The sequence below is a fragment of the Triturus cristatus genome, chromosome 6 (genome assembly GCF_964204655.1).
Source record: "Triturus cristatus chromosome 6, aTriCri1.1, whole genome shotgun sequence".
Taxonomy (NCBI): domain Eukaryota; kingdom Metazoa; phylum Chordata; class Amphibia; order Caudata; family Salamandridae; genus Triturus; species Triturus cristatus.
This window is the reverse complement of record NC_140589.1, coordinates 1,350,739,212-1,350,762,342: the sequence shown is the minus strand read 5'-3', so window position 1 is coordinate 1,350,762,342 and position 23,131 is coordinate 1,350,739,212. Positions and strand designations below refer to the sequence as shown.

Below are 23,131 nucleotides of genomic sequence, written 5' to 3'. Positions count from 1 at the left end.
CTACGCTTTTAAAAAACTAGCCTGGAAGGTCATTAAACAAGCGTCATTGATTGAAGACAAGGCAACCTTCTCTAAAAGAGCCCATGCCTGGATGACTCTGAACACATATAAGTCTCTGACCCCACAGTCATATTTCAATCAGGGGTACTCTAAAGCAGCAAAACTGAGCTTTATGAGGTTCAGACTGGGAGTTCTGCCTTGTGCCCAACATCTTCCGCCATGGCAACGGCGGATAGGTCAAGACTCCTGTAGCCTGTGCAAAGCCAAGCAAGGTGACATTTTACACTTAATCTGCCTATGCAAAAATATGGCCCAAGACCGGCAGAAACTCCTAAAAAACGTATTTAACACTATAGGTATCCGAACAAGGAGACAAGCGGTACTAGCATGTTTTAATTCAGAAAATACTCAGTTAAATTGCCGCCTAGCAAAATTTTTAACGATTGCTGAACATAAACGGCTAAAAAACTTGGTAACTGTCCAAAAAAGCATCAACGTTTCACCACACCATGAAGGAGATACTGATCCGTCTTAATCAGACCTTAAGGACTTATTTTCAGCCACAAGAAAGCCTCATTGAACAAACAATGTACGCGTTCGTTCACCCTGCTGCTGTTGTTCAGAAATGCTTTTAAACTTAAATTTTTTTTTTGCACATAATTTACATTACCCATAATCAAATTGCAAACGTGTATGTTTTAACATTAAGTTATTAGCACGATGGCACTTCAGAACTAATTTCAGGTAACAGCCTAAATTCACTGATATATCGACTATTCGTACAAGGAAACGGCTTAAAACTTAATGATAAAGCACTTGTTTTATAATACTTTTTAACTGATTTTATTGGTATTATGCACTGTTAATAAATGTTATATTGTTATGGTTTTTATTAACTAAACAATAAAAATGTATTCTGTATTCTTCTATTCTAATCCACCATTGGCCTTTGATTTGAAAGTGCATCACAATTTTAAACTCAAGCGCAATTTCAATTTTGATTTGTTAGTATGTATGTGTGGGTAATTCTACCTCAAAACAATATTCAGAAAAAAGATTTACTATTATGAAATGTGTTCCTTAATCTTCAGGAAAATATATTTGCTAAGAGCACTGTTGTGATGTCCTCTGTACATCTAATGTCAGTTCCTGGAGACAAAGCAGACCGAATAATCTGTAGAATCCAATGAGCTGGTCTGTTTCCAGGAACAAATGGGAAATTGGAGACTTTTCACATATATATTGCATTTTCTTCAAAGGAAAGAACAGTCTCCCTGTGATTTTGGCATTTTGCTTTCGTGCCTTTTGAAGACGGGGGCGCTGTCAGCAACTTCCTATAAGCACTGCACCATTTACAAGTTGTTCAATAAGGTGTGAGTTTAGCTCTCCTCGTAGTTGTGGGAAAGAGAATGCGTATGTTTGTAAATAATAACAAAGTTGTTACTGTGCATCTTCCTCCAATTTATTTGTATTTTCCCTGATATCTTTTGAAATTCTATATATACTTTCCCCACTCTGCTGCACAAACTTTCTGAGCATATGCACTCTGTATACATATGCATAAAAAAGACACAACTCATTCCTTTGTTAATCTATGCATTTTTGGTGAATGGTTCAAAATATGATCTATTTCTAAGTCTGACTAATGCTCGTAACAACTTTGTGAACCAGATCAGCGAAGAAATGGGAGATCATTTTAACCTCTTCAATGCCCATGACGAGCTGGTCTCGTCATGGGCCGCGGTTGCGCTGTGCCCATGACGAGACCAGCTCGTCATAAACCCCGCCCGCTAATACAACGGCCGGCACAGGGCGGGGAAAGGGGCGGGCACTGAAGGGGTTAATGCTCCTTCACAATCATTGGTTGTGTTGTACGGCAGAGCACCTTCATGCAATACTCATTCTTGTTTAATCTTTGATCTATTTGTTCTGTTAATTGAAATCTGAGGACTTATAGTTCCCATGCTGTGGGAGAATTGATATATGTTCATTTTGGTTCAAGTGCAATTTAGTAGACATTTTTTTGACTGCATATGTGAACATGTTTTTTATGTTTAATTTAGAAATATCCCTCAGTCACTGAGAAAATCAATGAACCGGAATTACAGAAACAACCATATGTCACCGGTGCCAAAGAGTTAAAACCTGAATCCAAACCTACTGAACCATTCACCCCAACAGTCACAGAGCAGGTAAAGCTTACTTCATCTTCTTGTCCTTTCTTGCATTGTGTTTTTAATACAACTGTATCGATCAATGTGCCAGGTTTCATATACAACAAATAAAGCCTGTTGCTATATTTTCACAATTTACTTCTGTGATATATCATGTTTGCATTTGAAAGACATTGAAAAAGTGGCACGTCAGGTATGGATTCCATAGAGCAGCTTCTTCTGAAGTATTAAATTAATATAGAAACCAGGCTTCAGAAGAAATTAGGAAAAACATTTACCTCAATGTGTCCCTTTACAAACAGAAAACCTTAGTCTACTTCTCATAAACAAATATGAGGATACCCTGAAATTAGGGATAGATGTAGCAAATGGTCTAGGAAAAATGTGTGTAGGGATATGTTTCTTTCACTACTTTACCAACCAAAAATCATTGCTATGGCAATATTCAAACTGAACCAAATGCAGAACGGGGCATTGAATCTGGCATCGCCAGAAAGGGAGACCCAGTCACCTATGAGTAGGGAAGTGGGGGCATTCCCAAACAGCCAACCGTAAAGAGAGATGTTAGGGGTACTACTATGGATGGGCATGGAACTGGGCAAGTGGGTCTGGGGCAGTCTGCGGTCCTGCCTATATTCAGGATATGGTGGATTGCAACAATGGATGTCCTCCTGGAGAGATGGTTTTGGCAGAAAGTAACTGAGCCTGAATAGAGCCTCTCTTATAGGCAAATTTGATCATCCTGTCAATGCACTGACATGGACTCACATGGACTCAACCGGACTCATGCTCACTACATCCAGACACTCAGGTGTGTTGACACAGCTGCAATTTATTTGTTGCAACACTGCCATATGATGTGAATGTTACTCTGCAATTCTTTTTTTTAATCTGTACCTGGAAAAACTTGATAAATAAACCATTTTTTTTTAACTGAGCCAAAGAGACAAAATACAAAGGGGACTTCAACGAAAATGGAAAATGGTGGATGACTGGAATACTGGAAACTCATTCCATGGCTTTGTATCTCAGTGAATCCATGACTGATTTGACACCAATATGAAAATACCTATTCTGGTCGTCTATCCAGCTAATATAAACATTATATATATTACACAATTCCCTCCTGCATCACTAGTACAGTTCTTTCCTCAAATTTCATATTTTAGGCTTTGTAGAGCGCAATGATGGAATATTGCCTTCTTGGACTTGGTCCTCTCTCTAGGGTGACCGTCAAACGTTTTACCTTCACCCCTCTTATTTCACTGAACTCACTTTACTTGGCTTTAGGACTCTGTGCACTTTTCAAAGGCTAACTAGTGCTAAAGTGTTTGTGCTCACTCCCTAAAACATGGATAAATAGGCTTATATCTCATTAGCATATTTGATTTACTAATGAGTCCTTAGGAAGGAGGCATACCATATAACCAGGGCCTGTAAATGAAATGTTACTCGTTAAAGAACTCATCACGTGTTACTGGAGGGACAGAAAAATGATCATATATATGTGTCATTGGCAACTATGTCGTTTTTCTCCACAGTACTGATGGTATGTGTACTATCTCATCTAAATTTGAACACTTTTAATTTAATAAAAACAATAATTAAGATCATACGTTCATACTATGAACTCGAGATTAGGAGAAGTATACGACTTTGATTTTCCCATAGTAAATCTTTCTCGAAGGATGTATTGACAGGATTATATTTACCCATCTCATGTAGGTATTGTTATGGCAGGCTTCAATCAGACTTCAATAGGGTCTACTTTACGAGCCTTAGTGCTCTGATTTTGGTTCTTTTGTTTAATATGCTAGATTAATCACACTGCTTAAACAAATACCAAGTAAAAATATAGAAATTAAAATAGTCTAATCCATCATTTGCCTTTGATTTGAAAGTGCATCACAATTTTAAACTCAAGCACAATTTCAATTTTGATTTGTCAGTATGTATGAGTGGGTAATTCTACCTCAAAACAATATTCAGAAAAAAGATTTACTATTATGAAATGTGTTCCTTAATCTTCAGGAAAAAATATTTACTAAGAGCACTGTTGTGATGGCCTCTGTACATCTAATGTCAGTTCCTTGAGACAAAGCTGACCGAATAATCTGTAGAATCCAATGAGCTGGTCTGTTTCCAGAAACAAATGGGAAATTGGAGACTCTTCACATATATATTGCATTTTCTTCATAGGAAAGAACAGTCTCCCTGTGGTTTTCGCATTTTGCTTTTGTGCTCTTTGAAGACGGGGGTGCTGTCAGCACCTTCCTATAATCATTGCACCATTTACAAGTTGTTCAATAAGGTGTGAGTTTAGCTCTCCTCGTAGTTGTGGGAAAGAGAATGCATATGTTTGTACATAATTACAAAGTTGTTACTGTGCATCTTCCTCCAATTCATTTGTATTTTCCCTGATATCTTTTGAAATTCTATATATACTTTCCCCACTCTGCTGCACAAACTTTCTGAACATATGCACTCTGTATACATATGCATAAAAAAGACACAACTCATTCCTTTGTTAATCTATGCATTTTTGGTGAATGATTCAAAATATGATCTATTTCTAAGTCTGACTAATGCTCGTAACAACTTTGTGAACCAGATCAGCGAAGAAATGGGAGATCATTTTAATGCTCCTTCACAATGATTGGTTGTGTTGTACGGCAGAGCACCTTCATGCAATACTCATTCTTGTTTAATCTATGATCTATTTGTTCTGTTAATTGAAATCTGATGAATTATAGTTCCCATGCTGTGGGAGAATTGATATATGTTCATTTTGGTTCAAGTGAAATTTAGCAGACATTATTTTGACTGCATATGTGAAAATGTTTTTTATGTTTAATTTAGGAATATCCCTCAGTCACTGAGAAAATCAATGAACCGGAATTACAGAAACAACCATATGTCACCAGTGCCAAAGAGTTAAAACCTGAATCCAAACCTACTGAACGTTTCACCCCAACAGTCACAGAGCAGGTAAAGCTTACTTCATCTTCTTGTCCTTTCTTGCATTGTGTTTTTAATTCAACTGCATCGATCAATGTGGCAGGTTTCATATACAACAAATAAAGCCTGTTGCTATATTTTCACAATTTACTTCTGTGATATATCATGTTTGCATTTGAAAGACATTGAAAAAGTGGCACGTCAGGTATGGATTCCATAGAGCAGCTTCTTCTGAAGTATTAAATTAATATAGAAACCACGCTTCAGAAGAAATTAGGAAAAACATTTACCTCAATGTGTCCCTTTACAAACACAAAACCTTAGTCTACTTCTCATAAACAAATATGAGGATACCCTGAAATTAGGGATAGATGTAGCAAATGGTCTAGGAAAAATGTGTGTAGGGATATGTTTCTTTCACTACTTTACCAACCAAAAATCATTGCTATGGCAATATTCAAACTGAACCAAATGCAGAACGGGGCATTGAATCTGGCATCGCCAGAAAGGGAGACCCAGTCACCTATGAGTAGGGAAGTGGGAGCATTCCCAAACAGCCAACCGTAAAGAGAGATGTTAAGGGTACTACTATGGATGGGCATGGAACTGGGCGAGTGGGTCTGGGGCAGTCTGGGGGCCTGCCTATATTCAGGATATGGGGGATTGCGACAATGGATGTCCTCCTGGAGAGATGGTTTTGGCAGAAAGTAACTGAGCCTGAATAGAGCCTCTCTTATAGGCAAATTTGATCATCCTGTCAATGCACTGACATGGACTCACATGGACTCATGCTCACTACATCCAGACACTCAGGTGTGTTGACACAGCTGCAATTTATTTGTTGTAACACTGCCATATGATGTGAATGTTACTCTGCAATTCTTTTTTTTAATGTGTACCTGGAAAAACTTGATAAATAAAACATTTCTTTTTTAACCGAGCCAAAGAGACAAAATACAAAGGGGACTTCAACGAAAATGGAAAATGGTGGATGACTGGAATACTGGAAACTCATTCCATGGCTTTGTATCTCAGTGAATCCATGACTGGTTTGACACCAATCTGAAATTACCTATTCTGGTCCTCTATCCAGCTAATATAAACATTATATATATATTACACAATTCCCTCCTGCATCACTAATACAGTTCTTTCCTCAAATTTCATATTTAAGGCTTTGTAGAGCGCAATGATGGAATATTGCCTTCGTGGACTTGGTCCTCTCTCTAGGGTGACCATCAAACGTTTTACCTTCACCCCTCTTATTTCACTGAACTCACTTTACTTGGCTTTAGGACTCTTTGCACTTTTCAAAGGCTAACTAGTGCTAAAGTGTTTGTGCTCACTCCCTAAAACATAGTAAAATAGGCTTACATCTCATTAGCATATTTGATTTACTAATAAGTCCTTAGGAAGGAGGCATACCATATAATCAGGGCCTGTAAAAGAAATGTTACTCGTTAAACAACTCATCGCGTGTTACTGGAGGGACAGACAAATGATCATATATATATCATTGGCAACTAAGTCGTTTTTCTCCGCAGTGTTGATGGTATGTGTACTTTCTCATCTAAATTTGAACACTTTTAATTTAATAAAAACAATAATTAAGATCATACGTTCATACTATGAACTCGAGATTAGGAGAAGGATACGACTTTGATTTTCCCAGAGTAAATCTTTCTCGAAGGATGTATTGACAGGATTATATTTACCCATTTCATGTAGGTATTGTTATGGCAGGCTTCAATCAGACTTCAGTAGGGTCTACTTTACGAGCCTTAGAACTCTGATTTTGGTTCTTTTGTTTAATATGCTAGATTAATCAAACTGCTTAAAAAATACCAAGTAAAAATACAGAAATTAAAATAGTCTAATCCATCATTTGCCTTTGATTTGAAAGTGCATCACAATTTTAAACTCAAGCGCAATATCAATTTTGATTTGTCAGTATGTATGTGTGGGTAATTCGACCTCAAAACAATATTCAGAAAAAAGATTTACTATTATGAAATGTGTTCCTTAATCTTCAGGTAAATATATTTGCTAAGAGCACTGTTGTGATGGCCTCTGTACATCTAATGTCAGTTCCTTGAGACAAATCTGACCGAATAATCTGTAGAATCCAATGAGCTGGTCTGTTTCCAGGAACAAATGGGAAATTGGAGATTTTTCACATATATATTGCATTTTCTTCATAGGAAAGAACAGTCTCCCTGTGATTTTGCCATTTTGCTTTTGTGCTCTTTGAAGACGGGGGCGCTGTCAGCACCTTCCTATAATCATTGCACCATTTACAAGTTGTTCAATAAGGTGTGAGTTTAGCTCTCCTCGTAGTTATGGGAAAGAGAATGCACATGTTTGTACATAATTACAAAGTTGTTACTGTGCATCTTCCTCCAATTCATTTGTATTTTCCCTGATATCTTTTGAAATTCTATATATACTTTCCCCACTCTGCTGCACAAACTTTCAGAGCATATGCACTCTGTATACATATGCATAAAAAAGACACAACTCATTCCTTTGTTAATCTATGCATTTTTGGTGAATGATTCAAAATATGATCTATTTCTAAGTCTGACTAATGCTCGTAACAACTTTGTGAACCAGATCAGCGAAGAAATGGGAGATCATTTTAATGCTCCTTCACTATGATTGGTTGTGTTGTACGGCAGAGCACCTTCATGCAATACTCATCCTGTTTAATCTGTGATCTGTTTGTTGTGTTCATTGAAATCTGAGTAATTATAGTTCCCATGCAGTGGGAGAGTTGATATATGTTCATTTTGGTTCAAGTGCGATTTAGTAGACATTATTTTGATTGCATATGTGAAAATGTTTTTTATGTTTCATTTAGAAATATCCCTCAGTCACTGAGAAAATCAATGAACCGGAATTACAGAAACAACTATATGTCACCGGGGCCAAAGAGTTAAAACCTGAATCCAAACCTACTGAACCTTTCACCCCAACAGTCACAGAGCAGGTAAAGCTTTCTTCATCTTCTTGTCCTTTCTTGCATTGTGTTTTTAATACAACTGCATCGATCAATGTGCCAGGTTTCATATACAACAAATAAAGCCTATTGCTATATTTTCACAATTTACTTCTGTGATATATCATGTTTGCATTTGAAAGACATTGAAAAAGTGGCACGTCAGGTATGGATTCCATAGCGCAGCTTCTTCTGAAGTATTAAATTAATATAGATACCAGGCTTCAGAAGAAATTAGGAAAAACATTTTCCTCAATGTTTCCCTTTACGAACACAAAACCTTAGTCTACTTCTCATAAACAAATATAAGGATACACTGAAATTAGGGATGGATGTAGCAAATGGTCTAGGAAAAATGTGTGTAGTATATGTTTCTTTCAATACTTTACCAACCAAAAATCAATGCTATGGCAATATTCAAACTGAACCAAATGCAGAACGGGGCATTGAATCTGGCATCGCCAGAAAGGGAGACCCAGTCACCTATGAGTAGGGAAGTGGGGGCATTCCCAAACAGCCAACCGTAAAGAGAGATGTTAAGGGTACTACTATGGATGGGTATGGAAGTGGGCGAGTGGGTCTGGGGCAGTCTGCGGTCCTGCCTATATTCAGGATATGGTGGATTGCAACAATGGATGTCCTCCTGGAGAGATGGTTTTGGCAGAAAGTAACTGAGCCTGAATAGAGCCTCTCTTATAGGCAAATTTGATCATCCTGTCAATGCACTGACATGGACTCACATGGACTCATGCTCACTACATCCAGACACTCAGGTGTGTTGACACAGCTGCAATTTATTTGTTGCAACACTGCCATATGATGTGAATGTTACTCTGCAATTCTTTTTTTTAATTTGTACCTGGAAAATCTTGATAAATAAAACATTTTTTTTTTAACTGAGCCAAAGAGACAAAATACAAAGGGGACTTCAACGAAAATGGAAAATGGTGGATGACTGGAATACTGGAAACTCATTCCATGGCTTTGTTCTCAGTGAATCCATGACTGGTTTGACACCAATCTGAAAATACCTATTCTGGTCGTCTATCCAGCTAATATAAATATTATATATATTACACAATTCCCTCCTGCATCACTAGCACAGTTCTTTCCTCAAATTTCATATTTTAGGCTTTGTAGAGCGCAATGATGGAACATTGCCTTCTTCGACTTGGTCCTCTCTCTAGGGTGACCGTCAAACGTTTTACCTTCACCCCTCTTATTTCACTGAACTCACTTTACTTGGCTTTAGGACTCTGTGCACTTTTCAAAGGCTAACTAGTGCTCAAGTGTTTGCTCTCACTCCCTAAAACATGGTAAAATAGGCTTACATCTCATTAGCATATTTGATTTACTAATGAGTGCTTAGGAAGGAGGCATACCATATAACCAGGGCCTGTAAATGAAATGTTACTCGTTAAAGAACTCATCGCGTGTTACTGGAGGGACAGAAAAATGATCATATATATATCATTGGCAACTATGTTGTTTTTCTCCGCAGTGCTGATGGTATGTGTACTTTCTCATCTAAATTTGAACACTTTTAATTTTATAAAAACAAAAACTAAGATCATACGTTTATACTATGAACTCGAGATTAGGAGAAGGATACGACTTTGATGTTCCCATAGTAAATCTTTCTCGAAGGATGTATTGACAGGATTATATATACCCATCTCATGCAGGTATTGTTATGGCAGGCTTCCATCAGACTTCAATAGGGTCTACTTTACGAGCCTTAGAGCTCTGATTTCGGTTCTTTTGTTTAATATGCTAGATATATCAAACTGCTTAAAAAATACCAAGTAAAACTATAGAAATTACAATAGTCTAATCCACCATTGGCCTTTGATTTGAAAGTGCATCACAATTTTAAACTCAAGCGCAATTTCAATTTTGATTTGTTAGTATGTATGAGTGGGTAATTCTACCTCAAAACGATATTCAGAAAAAAGATTTACTATTATGAAATGTGTTCCTTAATCTTCAGAAAAATATATTTGTAAGAGCACTGTTGAGATGGCCTCTTTACATCTAATGTCAGTTCCTTGAGACAAAGCATACCTAATAATCTGTAGAATCAAATGAGCTGGTCTGTTTCCAGGAACAAATGGGAAATTGGAGACTTTTCACATATATCTTGCATTTACTTCAAAGGAAAGAACAGTCTCCCTGTGATTTTGGCATTTTGCTTTTGTGCCTTTTGAAGACGGGGGCGCTGTCAGCACCTTCCGATAAGCACTGCACCATTTACAAGTTGTTCAATAAGGTGTGAGTTTGGCTCTCCTCGTAGTTGTGGGAAAGGGAATGCACATGTTTGTAAATAATAACAAAGTTGTTACTGTACATCTTCCTCCAATTCATTTCTATTTCTCCTGATATCTTTTGAAATTCTATATATACTGTCCCCACTCTGCTGCACAAACTTTCTGAACATATGCACTCTGTATACATATGCATAAAAAAGACACAACTCATTCCTTTGTTAATCTATGCATTTTTGGTGAATGATTCAAAATATGATCTATTTCTAAGTCTGACTAATGCTTGTAACAACTTTGTGAACCAGATCAGTGAAGAAATGGGAGATCATTTTAATGCTCTTTCACAATGATTGGTTGTGTTGTACGGCAGAGCACCTTCATGCAATACTCATTCTTGTTTAATCTATGATCTATTTGTTCTGTTAATTGAAATCTGATGAATTATAGTTCCCATGCTGTGGGAGAATTGAGATATGTTCATGTTGGTACAAGTGCAATTTAGCAGACATTATTTTGACTGCATATGTGAAAATGTTTTTTATGTTTAATTTAGAAATATCCCTCAGTCACTAAGAAAATCAATGAACCGAAATTACAGAAACAACCATATGTCACCGGTGCCAAAGAGTTAAAACCTGACTCCAAACCTACTGAACCTTTCACCCCAACAGTCACAGAGCAGGTAAAGCTTACTTCGTCTTCTTGTTCTTTCTTGCATTGTGTTTTTAATACAACTGCATCGATCAATGTGCCAGGTTTCATATACAACAAATAAAGCCTGTTGCTATATTTTCACAATTTACATCAGTGATATATCATGTTTAAATTTGAAAGACATTGAAAAAGTGGCACGTGAGGTATGGATTCCATACAGCAGCCTCTTCTGAATTATAAAACTGATAGAGATTCCAGGCTTCAGAAGAAATTAGGCAAAACATTTTCCTCAATGTGTCCCTTTACGAACACAAAACCTTAGTCTACTTCTCATAAACAAATATGAGGATACCCTGAAATTAGGGATAGATGTAGCAAAATGGTCTAGGAAAAATGTGTGTAGGATATGTTTCTTTCAATACTTTACCAACCAAAAATCATTGCTATGGCAATATTCAAACTGAACCAAATGCAGAACGGGGCATTGAATCTGGCATCGCCAGAAAGGGAGACCCAGTCACCTATGAGTAGGGAAGTGGGGGCATTCCCAAACAGCCAAGCGTAAAGAGAGATGTTAAGGGTACTACTATGGATGGGCATGGAACTGGGCGAGTGGGTCTGGGGTAGTCTGGGGTCCTGCCTATATTCAGGATATGGTGGATTGCGACAATGGATGTCCTCCTGGAGAGATGGTTTTGGCAGAAAGTAACTGAGCCTGAATAGAGCCTCTCTTATAGGCAAATTTGATCATCCTATCAATGCACTGACATGGACTCACATGGACTCATGCTCACTACATCCAGACACTCAGGTGTGTTGACACAGTTGCAATTTATTTGTTGTAACACTGCCATATGATGTGAATGTTACTCTGCAATTCTTTTTTTTAATGTGTACCTGGAAAAACTTGATAAATAAAACATTTCTTTTTCAACTGAGCCAAAGAGACAAAATACAAAGGGGACTTCAACGAAAATGGAAAATGGTGGATGACTGGAATACTGGAAACTCATTCCATGGCTTTGTATCTTAGTGAATCCATGACTGGTTTGTCACCAATCTGAAAATACCTATTCTGGTTGTCTATCCAGCTAATATAAACATTATATATATTACACAATTCTCTCCTGCATCACTAGTACAGTTCTTTCCTCAAATTTCATATTTTAGGCTTTGTAGAGTGCAATGATGGAATATTGCCTTCTTGGACTTGGTCCTCACTCTAGGGTGACCATCAAACCTTTTACCTTCATCCCTCTTATTTCACTGAACTCACATTACTTGGCTTTAGGACTCTGTGCTTTTTTCAAAGGCTAACTAGTGCTAAAGTGTTTGTACTCACTCCCCAAAAACATGGTAAAATAGGCTCACATCTCATTAGCATATTTGATTTACTAATAAGTCCTTAGGAAGGAGGCATACCATATAACCAGGGCCTGTAAATGAAATGTTACTCGTTAAAGAACTCATCGCGTGTTACTGGAGGGACAGAAAAATGATCATATATATATCATTGGCAACTATGTCGTTTTTCTTCGCAGTGCTGATGGTATGTGTACTTTCTCATCTAAATTTGAACACTTTTAATTTTATAAAATCAAAAACTAAGATCATACGTTTATACAATGAACTCGAGATTAGGAGAAGGAAACAACTTTGATTTTCCCATAGTAAATATTTCTCGAAGGATGTATTGACAGGATTATATTTACCCATCTCATGCAAGTATTGTTATGGCAGGCTTCAATCAGACTTCAATAGGGTCTACTTTACGAGCCTTAGAGCTCTGATTTTGGTTCTTTTGTTTAATATGCTAGATATATCAAACTGCTTAACAAATACCAAGTAAAACTATAGAAATTACAATAGTCTAATCCATCATTTGCCTTTGATTTGAAAGTGCATCACAATTTTAAACTCAAGCGCAATTTCAATTTTGATTTGTCAGTATGTATGTGTGGGTAATTCTACCTCAAAACAATATTCAGAAAAAAGATTTACTATTATGAAATGTGTTCCTTAATCTTCAGGAAAATATATTTGCTAAGAGCACTGTTGTGATGGCCTCTGTACATCTAATGTCAGTTCCTTGAGACAAAGCAGACCGAATAATCTGTAGAATCCAATGAGCTGGTCTTTTTACAGGAACAAATTGGAAATTGGAGATTTTTCACATATATATTGCATTTTCTTCATAGGAAAGAACAGTCTCCCTGTGATTTTGGCATTTTGCTTTTGTGCTCTTTGAAGACGGGGGCGCTGTCAGCACCTTCCTATAATCACTGCACCATTTACAAGTTGTTCAATAAGGTGTGAGTTTAGCTCTCCTCGTAGTTGTGGGAAAGAGAATGCACATGTTTGTAAATAATAACAAAGTTGTTACTGTGCATCTTCCTCCAATTTATTTGTATTTTGCCTGATATCTTTTGAAATTCTATATATACTTTCCCCACTCTGCTGCACAAACTTTCTGAGCATATGCACTCTGTATACATATGTATAAAAATGACACAACTCATTCCTTTGTTAATCTATGCATTTTTGGTGAATGGTTCAAAATATGATCTATTTCTAAGTCTGACTAATGCTCGTAACAACTTTGTGAACCAGATCAGCGAAGAAATGGGAGATCATTTTAATTCTCCTTCACAATGATTGGTTGTGTTGTACGGCAGAGCACCTTCATGCAATACTCATTCTTGTTTAAACTGTGATCTATTTGTTCTGTTAATTGAAATCTGAGGAATTATAGTTCCCATGCTGTGGGAGAATTGATATTTTTTCATTTTGGTTCAAGTGCAATTTAGTAGACATTTTTTTGACTGCATATGTGAACATGTTTTGTATGTTTAATTTAGAAATATCCCTCAGTCACTGAGAAAATCAATGAACCGGAATTACAGAAACAACCATATGTCACCGGTGCCAAAGAGTTAAAACCTGAATCCAAACCTACTGAACCTTTCACCCCAAGAGTCACAGAGCAGGTAAAGCTTACTTCATCTTCTTGTTCTTTCTTGCATTGTGTTTTTAATACAACTGCATCGATCAATGTGCCAGGTTTCATATACAACAAATATAATAGCCTGTTGCTATATTTTCACAATTTACTTCTGTGATATATCATGTTTGCATTTGAAAGACATTGAAAAAGTGGCACGTGAGGTATGGATTCCATAGAGCAGCTTCTTCTGAAGTATTAAATTAATATAGAAACTAGGCTTCAGAAGAAATTAGGAAAAACATTTACCACAGTGTGTCCCTTTACAAACACAAAACCTTAGTCTACTTCTCATAAACAAATATGATGATACCCTGAAATTAGGGATAGATATAGCAAATGGTCTAGGAAAAATGTGTGTAGGGATATGTTTCTTTCACTACTTTACCAACCAAAAATCATTGCTATGGCAATATTCAAACTGAACCAAATGCAGAACGGGGCATTAAATCTGGCATCGCCGGAAAGGGAGACCCAGTCACCTATGAGTAGGGAAGTGGGGGCATTCCCAAACAGCCAACCGTACAGAGAGATGTTAAGCGTACTACTATGGATGGGCATGGAACTGGGCGAGTGGGTCTGGGGCAGTCTGGGGGCCTGCCTATATTCAGGAAATGGAGGATTGCGACAATGGATGTCCTCCTGGAGAGATGGTTTCGGCAGAAAGTAACTGAGCCTAAATAGAGCCTCTCTTATTGGCAAATTTGATCATCCTGTCAATGCACTGACATGGACTCACCCGGACTCATGCTCACTACATCCAGACACTCAGGTGTGTTGACACAGCTGCAATTTATTTTTTGTAACACTGCCATATGATGTTAATGTTACTCTGCAATTCTTTTTTTTAATGTGTACCTGGAAAAACTTGATAAATAAAACATTTTTTTTTTAACTGAGCCAAAGAGACAAAATACAAAGGGGACTTCAACGAAAATGGAAAATGGTGGATGACTGGAATACCGGAAACTCATTCCATGGCTTTGTATCTCAGTGAATCCATGACTGGTTTGACACCAATCTGAAAATACCTATTCTGGTTGTCTATCCAGCTAATATAAACATTATATATATTACACAATTCCCTCCTGCATCACTAGTACAGCTCTTTCCTTAAATTTCATATTTTAGGCTTTGTAGAGCGCAATGATGGAATATTGCCTTCTTGGACTTGGTCCTCACTCTAGGGTGACCGTCAAACTTTTTACCTTCACCCCTCTTATTTTACTGAACTCGCTTTACTTGGCTTTAGGACTCTGTGCACTTTTCAAAGGCTAACTAGTGCTAAAGTGTTTGTACTCACTGCCTAAAACATGGTAAAATAGGCTTACATCTCATTAGCATATTTGATTTACTAATAAGTCCTTAGGAAGGAGGCATACCATATAACCAGGGCCTGTAAATGAAATGTTACTCGTTAAAGAACTCATCGCGTGTTACTGGAGGGACAGAAAAATGATCATATATATATCATTGGCAACTATGTCGTTTTTCTCCGCAGTGCTGATGGTATGTGTACTTTCTCATCTAAATTTGAACACTTTTAATTTTATAAAATCACAAACTAAGATCATACGTTTATACTATGAACTCGAGATTAGGAGAAAGATACAACTTTGATTTTCCCATAGTAAATCTTTCTCGAAGGATGTATTGACAGGATTATATTTACCCATCTCATGCAGGTATTGTTATGGCAGGCTTCCATCAGACTTCAATAGGGTCAACTTTTGGTTCTTTTGTTTAATATGCTAGATATATCAAACTGCTTAAAAAATACCAAGTAAAACTATAGAAATTACAATAGTCTAATCCATCATTTGCCTTTGATTTGAAAGTGCATCACAATTCTAAACACAAGCGCAATTTCAATTTTGATTTGTCAGTATGTATGTGTGGGTAATTCTACCTCAAGACAATATTCAGAAAAAAGATTTACTATTATGAAATGTGTTCCTTAATCTTTAGGAAAATATATTTGCTAAGATCACTGTTGTGATGGCCTCTGTACATCTAATGTCAGTTCCTTGAGACAAAGCAGACCGAATAATCTGTAGAATCCAATGAGCTGGTCTGTTTCCAGGAACAAATTGGAAATTGGAGACTTTTCACATATATATTGCATTTTCTTCATAGGAAAGAACAGTCTCCCTGTGGTTTTGCCATTTTGCTTTTGTGCTCTTTGAAGACGGGGGCGCTGTCAGCACGTTCCTATAATCATTGCACCATTTACAAGTTGTTCAATAAGGTGTGAGTTTAGCTCTCCTCGTAGTTGTGGGAAAGAGAATGCATATGTTTGTAAATAATAACAAAGTTGTTACTGTGCATCTTTCTCCAATTCATTTGTATTTTCCCTGATATCTTTTGAAATTCTATATATACTTTCCCCACTCTGCTGGACAAACTTTCTGAGCATATGCACTCTGTATACATATGCATAAAAAAGACACAACTCATTCCTTTGTTAATCTATGCATTTTTGGTGAATGATTCAAAATATGATCTATTTCTAAGTCTGACTAATGCTCGTAACAACTTTGTGAACCAGATCAGCGAAGAAATGGGAGATCATTTTATTGCTCCTTCACAATGATTGGTTGTGTTGTACGGCAGAGCACCTTCATGCAATACTCATTCTTGTTTAATCTATGATCTATTTGTTCTGTTAATTGAAATCTGAGGAATTATAGTTCCCATGCTGTGGGAGAATTGATATATGTTAATTTTGGTTCAAGTGCAATTTAGTAGACATTTTTTTGACTGCATATGTGAAAATGTTTTTTATGTTGGATTTAGAAATATCCCTCAGTCACTGAGAAAATCAATGAAACAGAATTACAGAAACAACCATATGTCACCGGTGCCAAAGAGTTAAAACCTGAATCCAAATCTACTGAACCTTTCACCCCAACAGTCACAGAGCAGGTAAAGCTTACTTCATCTTCTTGTCCTTTCTTGCATTGTGTTTTTAATACAACTGCATCGATAAATGTGCCAGGTTTCATATACAACAAATAAAGCCTGTTGCTATATTTTCACAATTTACTTCTGTGATATATCATGTTTACATTTGAAAGACATTGAAAAAGTGGCACGTGAGGTATGGATTCCATAGAGCAGCTTCGTCTGAACTATGAAATTAATATAGAAACCAGGCGTCAGAAGAAATTAGGAAAAACATTTTCCTCAACGTGTCCCTTTACGAACACAAAACCTTAGTCTACTTCTCATAAACAAATATGAGGATACCCTTAAATTAGGGATAGATGTAGCAAATGGTCTAGGAAAAATGTCTGTAGGATATATTTCTTTCAATACTTTACCAACCAAAAATCATTGCTATGGCAATATTCAAACTGAACCAAATGCAGAACGGGGCATTGAATCTGGTATCGCCAGAAAGGGAGACCCAGTCACCTATGAGTAGGGAAGTGGGGGCATTCCCAAACAGCCAAGCGTAAAGAGAGATGTTAAGGGTACTACTATGGATGGGCATGGAACTGGGCGAGTGGGTCTGGGGCAGTCTGGGGGCCTGCCTATATTCAGGAAATGGAGGATTGCGACAATGGATGTCCTCCTGGAGAGATGGTTTCGGCAGAAAGTAACTGAGCCTGAATAGAGCCTCTCTTATTGGCAAATTTGATCATCCTGTCAATGCACTGACATGGACTCACCCGGACTCATGCTCACTACATCCAGACACTCAGGTGTGTTGACACAGCTGCAATTTATTTTTTGTAACACTGCCATATGATGTTAATGTTACTCTGCAATTCTTTTTTTTAATGTGTACCTGGAAAAACTTGATAAATAAAACATCTTTTTTTTTAACTGAGCCAAAGAGACAAAATACAAAGGGGACTTCAACGAAAATGGAAAATGGTGGATGACTGGAATACCGGAAACTCATTCCATGGCTTTGTATCTCAGTGAATCCATGACTGGTTTGACACCAATCTGAAAATACCTATTCTGGTTGTCTATCCAGCTAATATAAACATTATATATATTACACAATTCCCTCCTGCATCACTAGTACAGCTCTTTCCTTAAATTTCATATTTTAGGCTTTGTAGAGCGCAATGATGGAATATTGCCTTCTTGGATTTGGTCCTCTCTCTAGGGTGACCGTCAAAAGTTTTAACTTCACTCCTCTTATTTCACTGAACTCACTTCACTTGGCTTTAGGACTCTGTGCACTTTTCAAAGGCTAACTAGTGCTAAAGTGTTTGTGCTCACTGCCTAAAACATGGTAAAATAGGCTTACATCTCATTAGCATATTTGATTTACTAATAAGTCCTTAGGAAGGAGGCATACCATAAAACCAGGGCCTGTAAATGAAATGTTACTCGTTAAAGAACTCATCGCGTGTTACTGGAGGAACAGAAAAATGATCATATATATGTGTCATTGGCAACTATGTTGATTTTCTCCGCAGTACTGATGGTATGTGTACTATCTCATCTAAATTTGAACACTTTTAATTTAATAAAAACAATAATTAAGATAATACGTTCATACTATGAACTCGAGATTAGGAGAAGGATACGACTTTGATTTTCCCATAGTAAATCTTTCTCGAAGGATGTATTGACACGATTATATTTACCCATCTCATGTAGGTATTGTTATGGCAGGCTTCAATCAGACTTCAATAGGATCTACTTTACGAGCCTTAGTGCTCGGATTTTGGTTCTTTTGTTTAATATGCTAGATTAATCAAACTGCTTAAAAAATACCAAGTAAAAATATAGAAATTAAAATAGTCTAATCCATCATTTGCCTTTGATTTGAAAGTGCATCACAATTTTAAACTCAAGCGCAATTTCAATTTTTTTTTTTTTTTTTTACCAACTTTGTATTTATTGAAAGATGAGGTTAGCCGAAGTACACAGCTGTGTGCCTACAACCATCTTGGCCGGCAGCGGAGAAAGTCCAATTCCATCATACAAAAGCAATAAAGCATAGCATATCTCATGTACCTTCCCACCAGGTCCCTGCTGTGGCCTCCATGCCCGGGGTCTGCCCTTCTTCCCCTGGATCCTATGTCCCTCTATTGCCCCAGCAGTCACTCTCCTTGAAAAGCCCTGCAGTCTTATCCCATCTGCCATACCCCAACCCAGCGCATCCCACCCAGCGTGCCCGTTACCCCAAAACCAGCCTACAGCTATGTTCACACCAGCCGGAGGGTCAGACGGAGCAGGTGCAGCTGGTGGTGCAGTCTAGTCTCTAACGTGGGTCCCGGGGGAGGAGGCCAACAGGGCTCAGTTCCAAGTCTAGTGAGTGTCTTTACCCTGCCCAGGACAATTATTTGTTACTCTCTATGCCAGGTCTATGCTAAGTTCATGTGTCATACCCCAGACAGCTCATTTAGTGCAGTACAATGTTCCCAGGCTTGCTCGCAGTCCTTGGAGGGACTGGACGGGGTGACGTAGCGCCACCGTACTGTGTCACCAAGGCACTATCACATCGCTTAACCTCTGTAGGTCCTGAAGACAGGACAAACCAAGCAAACAAAAAACGGGGGAAAGTGGCGGGGGGAGGGGAAACAGGACGCCAAATGCCAGAGTGGGGGAGTCTGGCGGATTCAACTAGTCTCGCTTAAGCTGGGCCGGCAGTCCCCTGACGTCACTGGTACCCTTGAGGTGATGTATGCCTGTGTAGTGAGGAGGTCAGAGCCTGGCGCACTCGCCTGGAGCTAGGATCCCTCCGACGATGAGGGCATCAGCTCCACGGACCGCGCGAGAATCCCGGGGCACATCGGACTAATCTCGTCGTCGAACAGCTTTAGGGCCCGCAGTCTCGGCGGTTGCAATCGTGCGTGCTCTATCCTGCCCAAATATTCTACCAAGGGATTCCAGAGGGTCTTGAACCTAGTTTCCCTGAACTGGAGACAGGCTGTGAGCAGCTCCATCGCCAAGACCTGCCAGAGGCGGGCAAACCACACGTTGATGGAGGGCGTCTCCGCCTTCTTCCAGTATACCGCCACTGTTTGTTTTGCTGCGCCTAACATGTGGAGGCTCAGGTGCCAGTCCCGACCTGTCATAGCCCGCCGCGACGTCGGTCGGAGGCCCAAGATAATCGTGAGCGGGTCCTCCGGCAGGGGGTAGCCTAGAACCCGTTTGATGTGGCTGAGGACTTCCTTCCAATAGGTAGTCAAACTCGGACACGTCCACCAAACATGGATAAAGTCCCCCGACGCCTGGGCGCAGCGCCAGCACAACCGGGACACCTTAGGGAACATCTTCTGGAGTCGGACAGGGGTGTAATACCACTGGGTCATCACCTTGTAGGCCGATTCCTGTTGGGGGATGCTACGGAAGGTTTTGGGGATGTCGCTCCATAGCTGCGCCCACTGTGCGGAGGTGATCTCGGAGCCCGAGAGGTTCTGTCATCGTACTTGGTACGGGTGTAGGCCTGGACGCTGGGTATGCTGGAGCACTTTATAGACGCGTGAAATGAGGCCCCTATATGTTCCAAACGTGCGCGCCAAGTGCTCAAACGGGGTGAGAGGCCGCGTGGCCGCCTGCACCAGCGAGGAGCCCTGTACCCAGTGCAGAAGCTGTATGTATTGGAACTTGTCCTTGTCCGTCAGTCCAAATTCCCGTTGGCATTGCTGGAAGGATTTGAAGTCCCCCCCACAAAGAGATCTCGGATCGTCCGACAGCCGCTTTCCGTCCAGTTCTCGAAGTATGGCGAGCGGCAGGCCGGCGGAAACTGTGGGTTGCGAGCCAGGGGGGTGTGTGGCGAGGGGAAGGTGGTGAGGCCCCTGCGGACCTCCACCCTGTCCCAGATCTCCAAGACCGTCTTAGTGGGGACCGCCATGTATGCACTACGGTGGCGCGCCGCCCGGGGCAGCCAAGCGTGATCCCAAATCGGGCGACAGGTAACTGCCCTGTCCATGTGGAACCAAATTTTTTCGCTTTCCCACGCCCCCCACTCCAGAACATAGCGGAGGTGCGACGCCCAGTAGTAGTCCATTAGATTGGGACAGGCAAGACCACCTCTGTCCCGAGGGAGCTTTAATATTTTGTTAGAGAATCGCGGTTTCTTACCTCCCCAAATGAAGGAGATCAGGTCCCGTTGTAGCCCCTGGATATAATGTTCCGGTATGGGAGTCGGCAGGGTCTGAAACAAGTAGAGGATCTTTGGCAGCACGGACATCTTAATTGCATTGAGGCGACCAAGCCAGAAGAGCGGCAGTGCCTTCCAGGTGCGCAAGTCCTCTAGGACCGAGCGCCTGCACTCCGGCCAATTGGCCTGTGTCCAGGTAGCTAGGTCCGGTGTCAGGTTAAGGCCAAGGTATCTCACTGAGCCGCTCGCCCATTGATATGGGGCGCAGGTCTGCAGCGCTGCAACCACCGCCTCCGGAATCGTGAGATTAAGCACCCAGGACTTCGTGTGATTAATTTTTAGCCCGGAGGCACGCTCATAGGCGTGGAGCAATGATTGCGCAGCCGGGAGCGAAGTTGAGGGCGCAGATAGCATAAGAAGGAGATCGTCAGCAAAGAGCGCAATCTTGTGATCATGGCCCCTAAGGGAAATGCCCTTGACATCCGGCGACTGGCGAATGAGAATAGCTAGTGGCTCCACTACTAGGGCGAAGAGCAGGGGCGGCAAGGGGCAACCCTGCCGAGTGCCCCTACAGATGGGGAATGGCTGTGTAAGCTGGCCATTCACTCGCACCCTGGCCGCAGGGGCAGCGTATGGAGCCATGATGCGCGCCTCCATTTTAGGCCCAAGGCTTATTTTCCGTAAGACCGCTCGAAGGAACTCCCAATCCACCCGGTCAAACGCCTTTTCAGCGTCAAGGGACAACAGGCAAGCCGGGATTCCCCAATGCCTGGCCTTGCCCACAATGTGGGCGATGCGACGTACATTGTCCGCACCTTGGCGTTGGTGTATGAACCCCACCTGGTCCGGGTCCACCAGGCGAGGGAGGTGTGCACTGAGTCGTTTGGCGAGAATTTTGGTATACAGTTTAAGATCTGTATTCAATAGGGCTATGGGTCGATAGGACGAGCAGAGGGTGTGGTCTTTCCCTGGCTTCGGTATGAGGGCGATCTCAGCCATCGCCATGTCTGGAGATGGCCCTCCCGAGTCCGTGAATGAGTTAAAGAGCCGTAGGAGATAAGGTTGTAGCTGCGGTAGAAAGGTACGGAAGAACACCACCGGGAGCCCATCTGGCCCAGGTGTCTTGCCTAACGGGAGGTCTCCCAGGGCGCCCGCTATTTCTTCCAGTGTAATGGGCTCCTCCAAGAGCTCGGAGTGGTGCTTACTCAGCGGCTCCCACTCACATTCCCCCAGGGTCTCCACGATCAATGCGGGGTCCGGCGGGTCACTCACATACAGGGAGGAATAGTAGTCATGGAACGCCTGGAGCTTCGCAGTTTCAGTGGTCGCCCAGGTACCCCCCGCCCCCTGTAGCTTCGCGATGTGAGCCTTGGCCGCCCTCGTACGTAACCGCCGCGCTAGAACTGCGCCCACCTTGTCTCCTCCGATGTAGAAGCGCTGTCGGAGCGCGAGTAGCGCCCGTTCCGCCTTGTTCGTCCTATGTGCCCGTAGCTGCCCCCTAAGGACCGCCAGACGCCGCTTATAGGCCGCCAACAGGCGGGCCTGGTCCATCTTTTCCAGCGTCTTGATTTCACGGGCAAGTCTGGTTTCGTACAGTTGGGCTTCCCGCGTCCGAGCGGCAGCTATAGCCGTGAGGGTGCCCCGTATCGTGGCTTTGAAGGCATCCCATAAGAGGGGAAGGGGGGTCTCCGGCAACTCATTGTGCTCGAAGTATTCCAGTATGGCCGTCTTTATTTCCTCCCTGTCCACCGGGTCCAGCAGGGCGTGATCCGGGAACCTCCAGCGGCGTGAGCCTAGTGCGCGAGTGAGACGCTCATGGAGCAACACCTCCACGTGGGCATGGTCGGAGACCGAAATACTCGAGTGCGATGCCGACATAGTGTCCGTAAGCATGGAGTGGGAGACAAAGAGCATATCGATGCGAGAGTAAGAGCGGTGCGCGTGTGAGTAATAGGTGTAGTCTTTCAGCCCCGGGGAATGATAACGCCAAACATCTACCAAGTTCAA

General features: G+C 40.7%; 1 protein-coding gene across 1 annotated transcript in view; it reads left to right on the top strand.

Moving 5' to 3' along the window:
* Positions 1 to 23,131, top strand: part of LOC146821407 (uncharacterized) — a 1,203,178-nt gene that overhangs the window by 65,557 nt on the left and 1,114,490 nt on the right. Inside the window, exons 12-17 of the mRNA XM_085609844.1 lie at positions 2,064 to 2,192; positions 5,034 to 5,162; positions 7,993 to 8,121; positions 10,948 to 11,076; positions 13,907 to 14,035; positions 16,846 to 16,974. Of these exons, the coding sequence (XP_085465970.1) occupies positions 2,064 to 2,192; positions 5,034 to 5,162; positions 7,993 to 8,121; positions 10,948 to 11,076; positions 13,907 to 14,035; positions 16,846 to 16,974 (774 nt within the window). The remainder of the gene's footprint in view (positions 1 to 2,063; positions 2,193 to 5,033; positions 5,163 to 7,992; positions 8,122 to 10,947; positions 11,077 to 13,906; positions 14,036 to 16,845; positions 16,975 to 23,131) is intronic.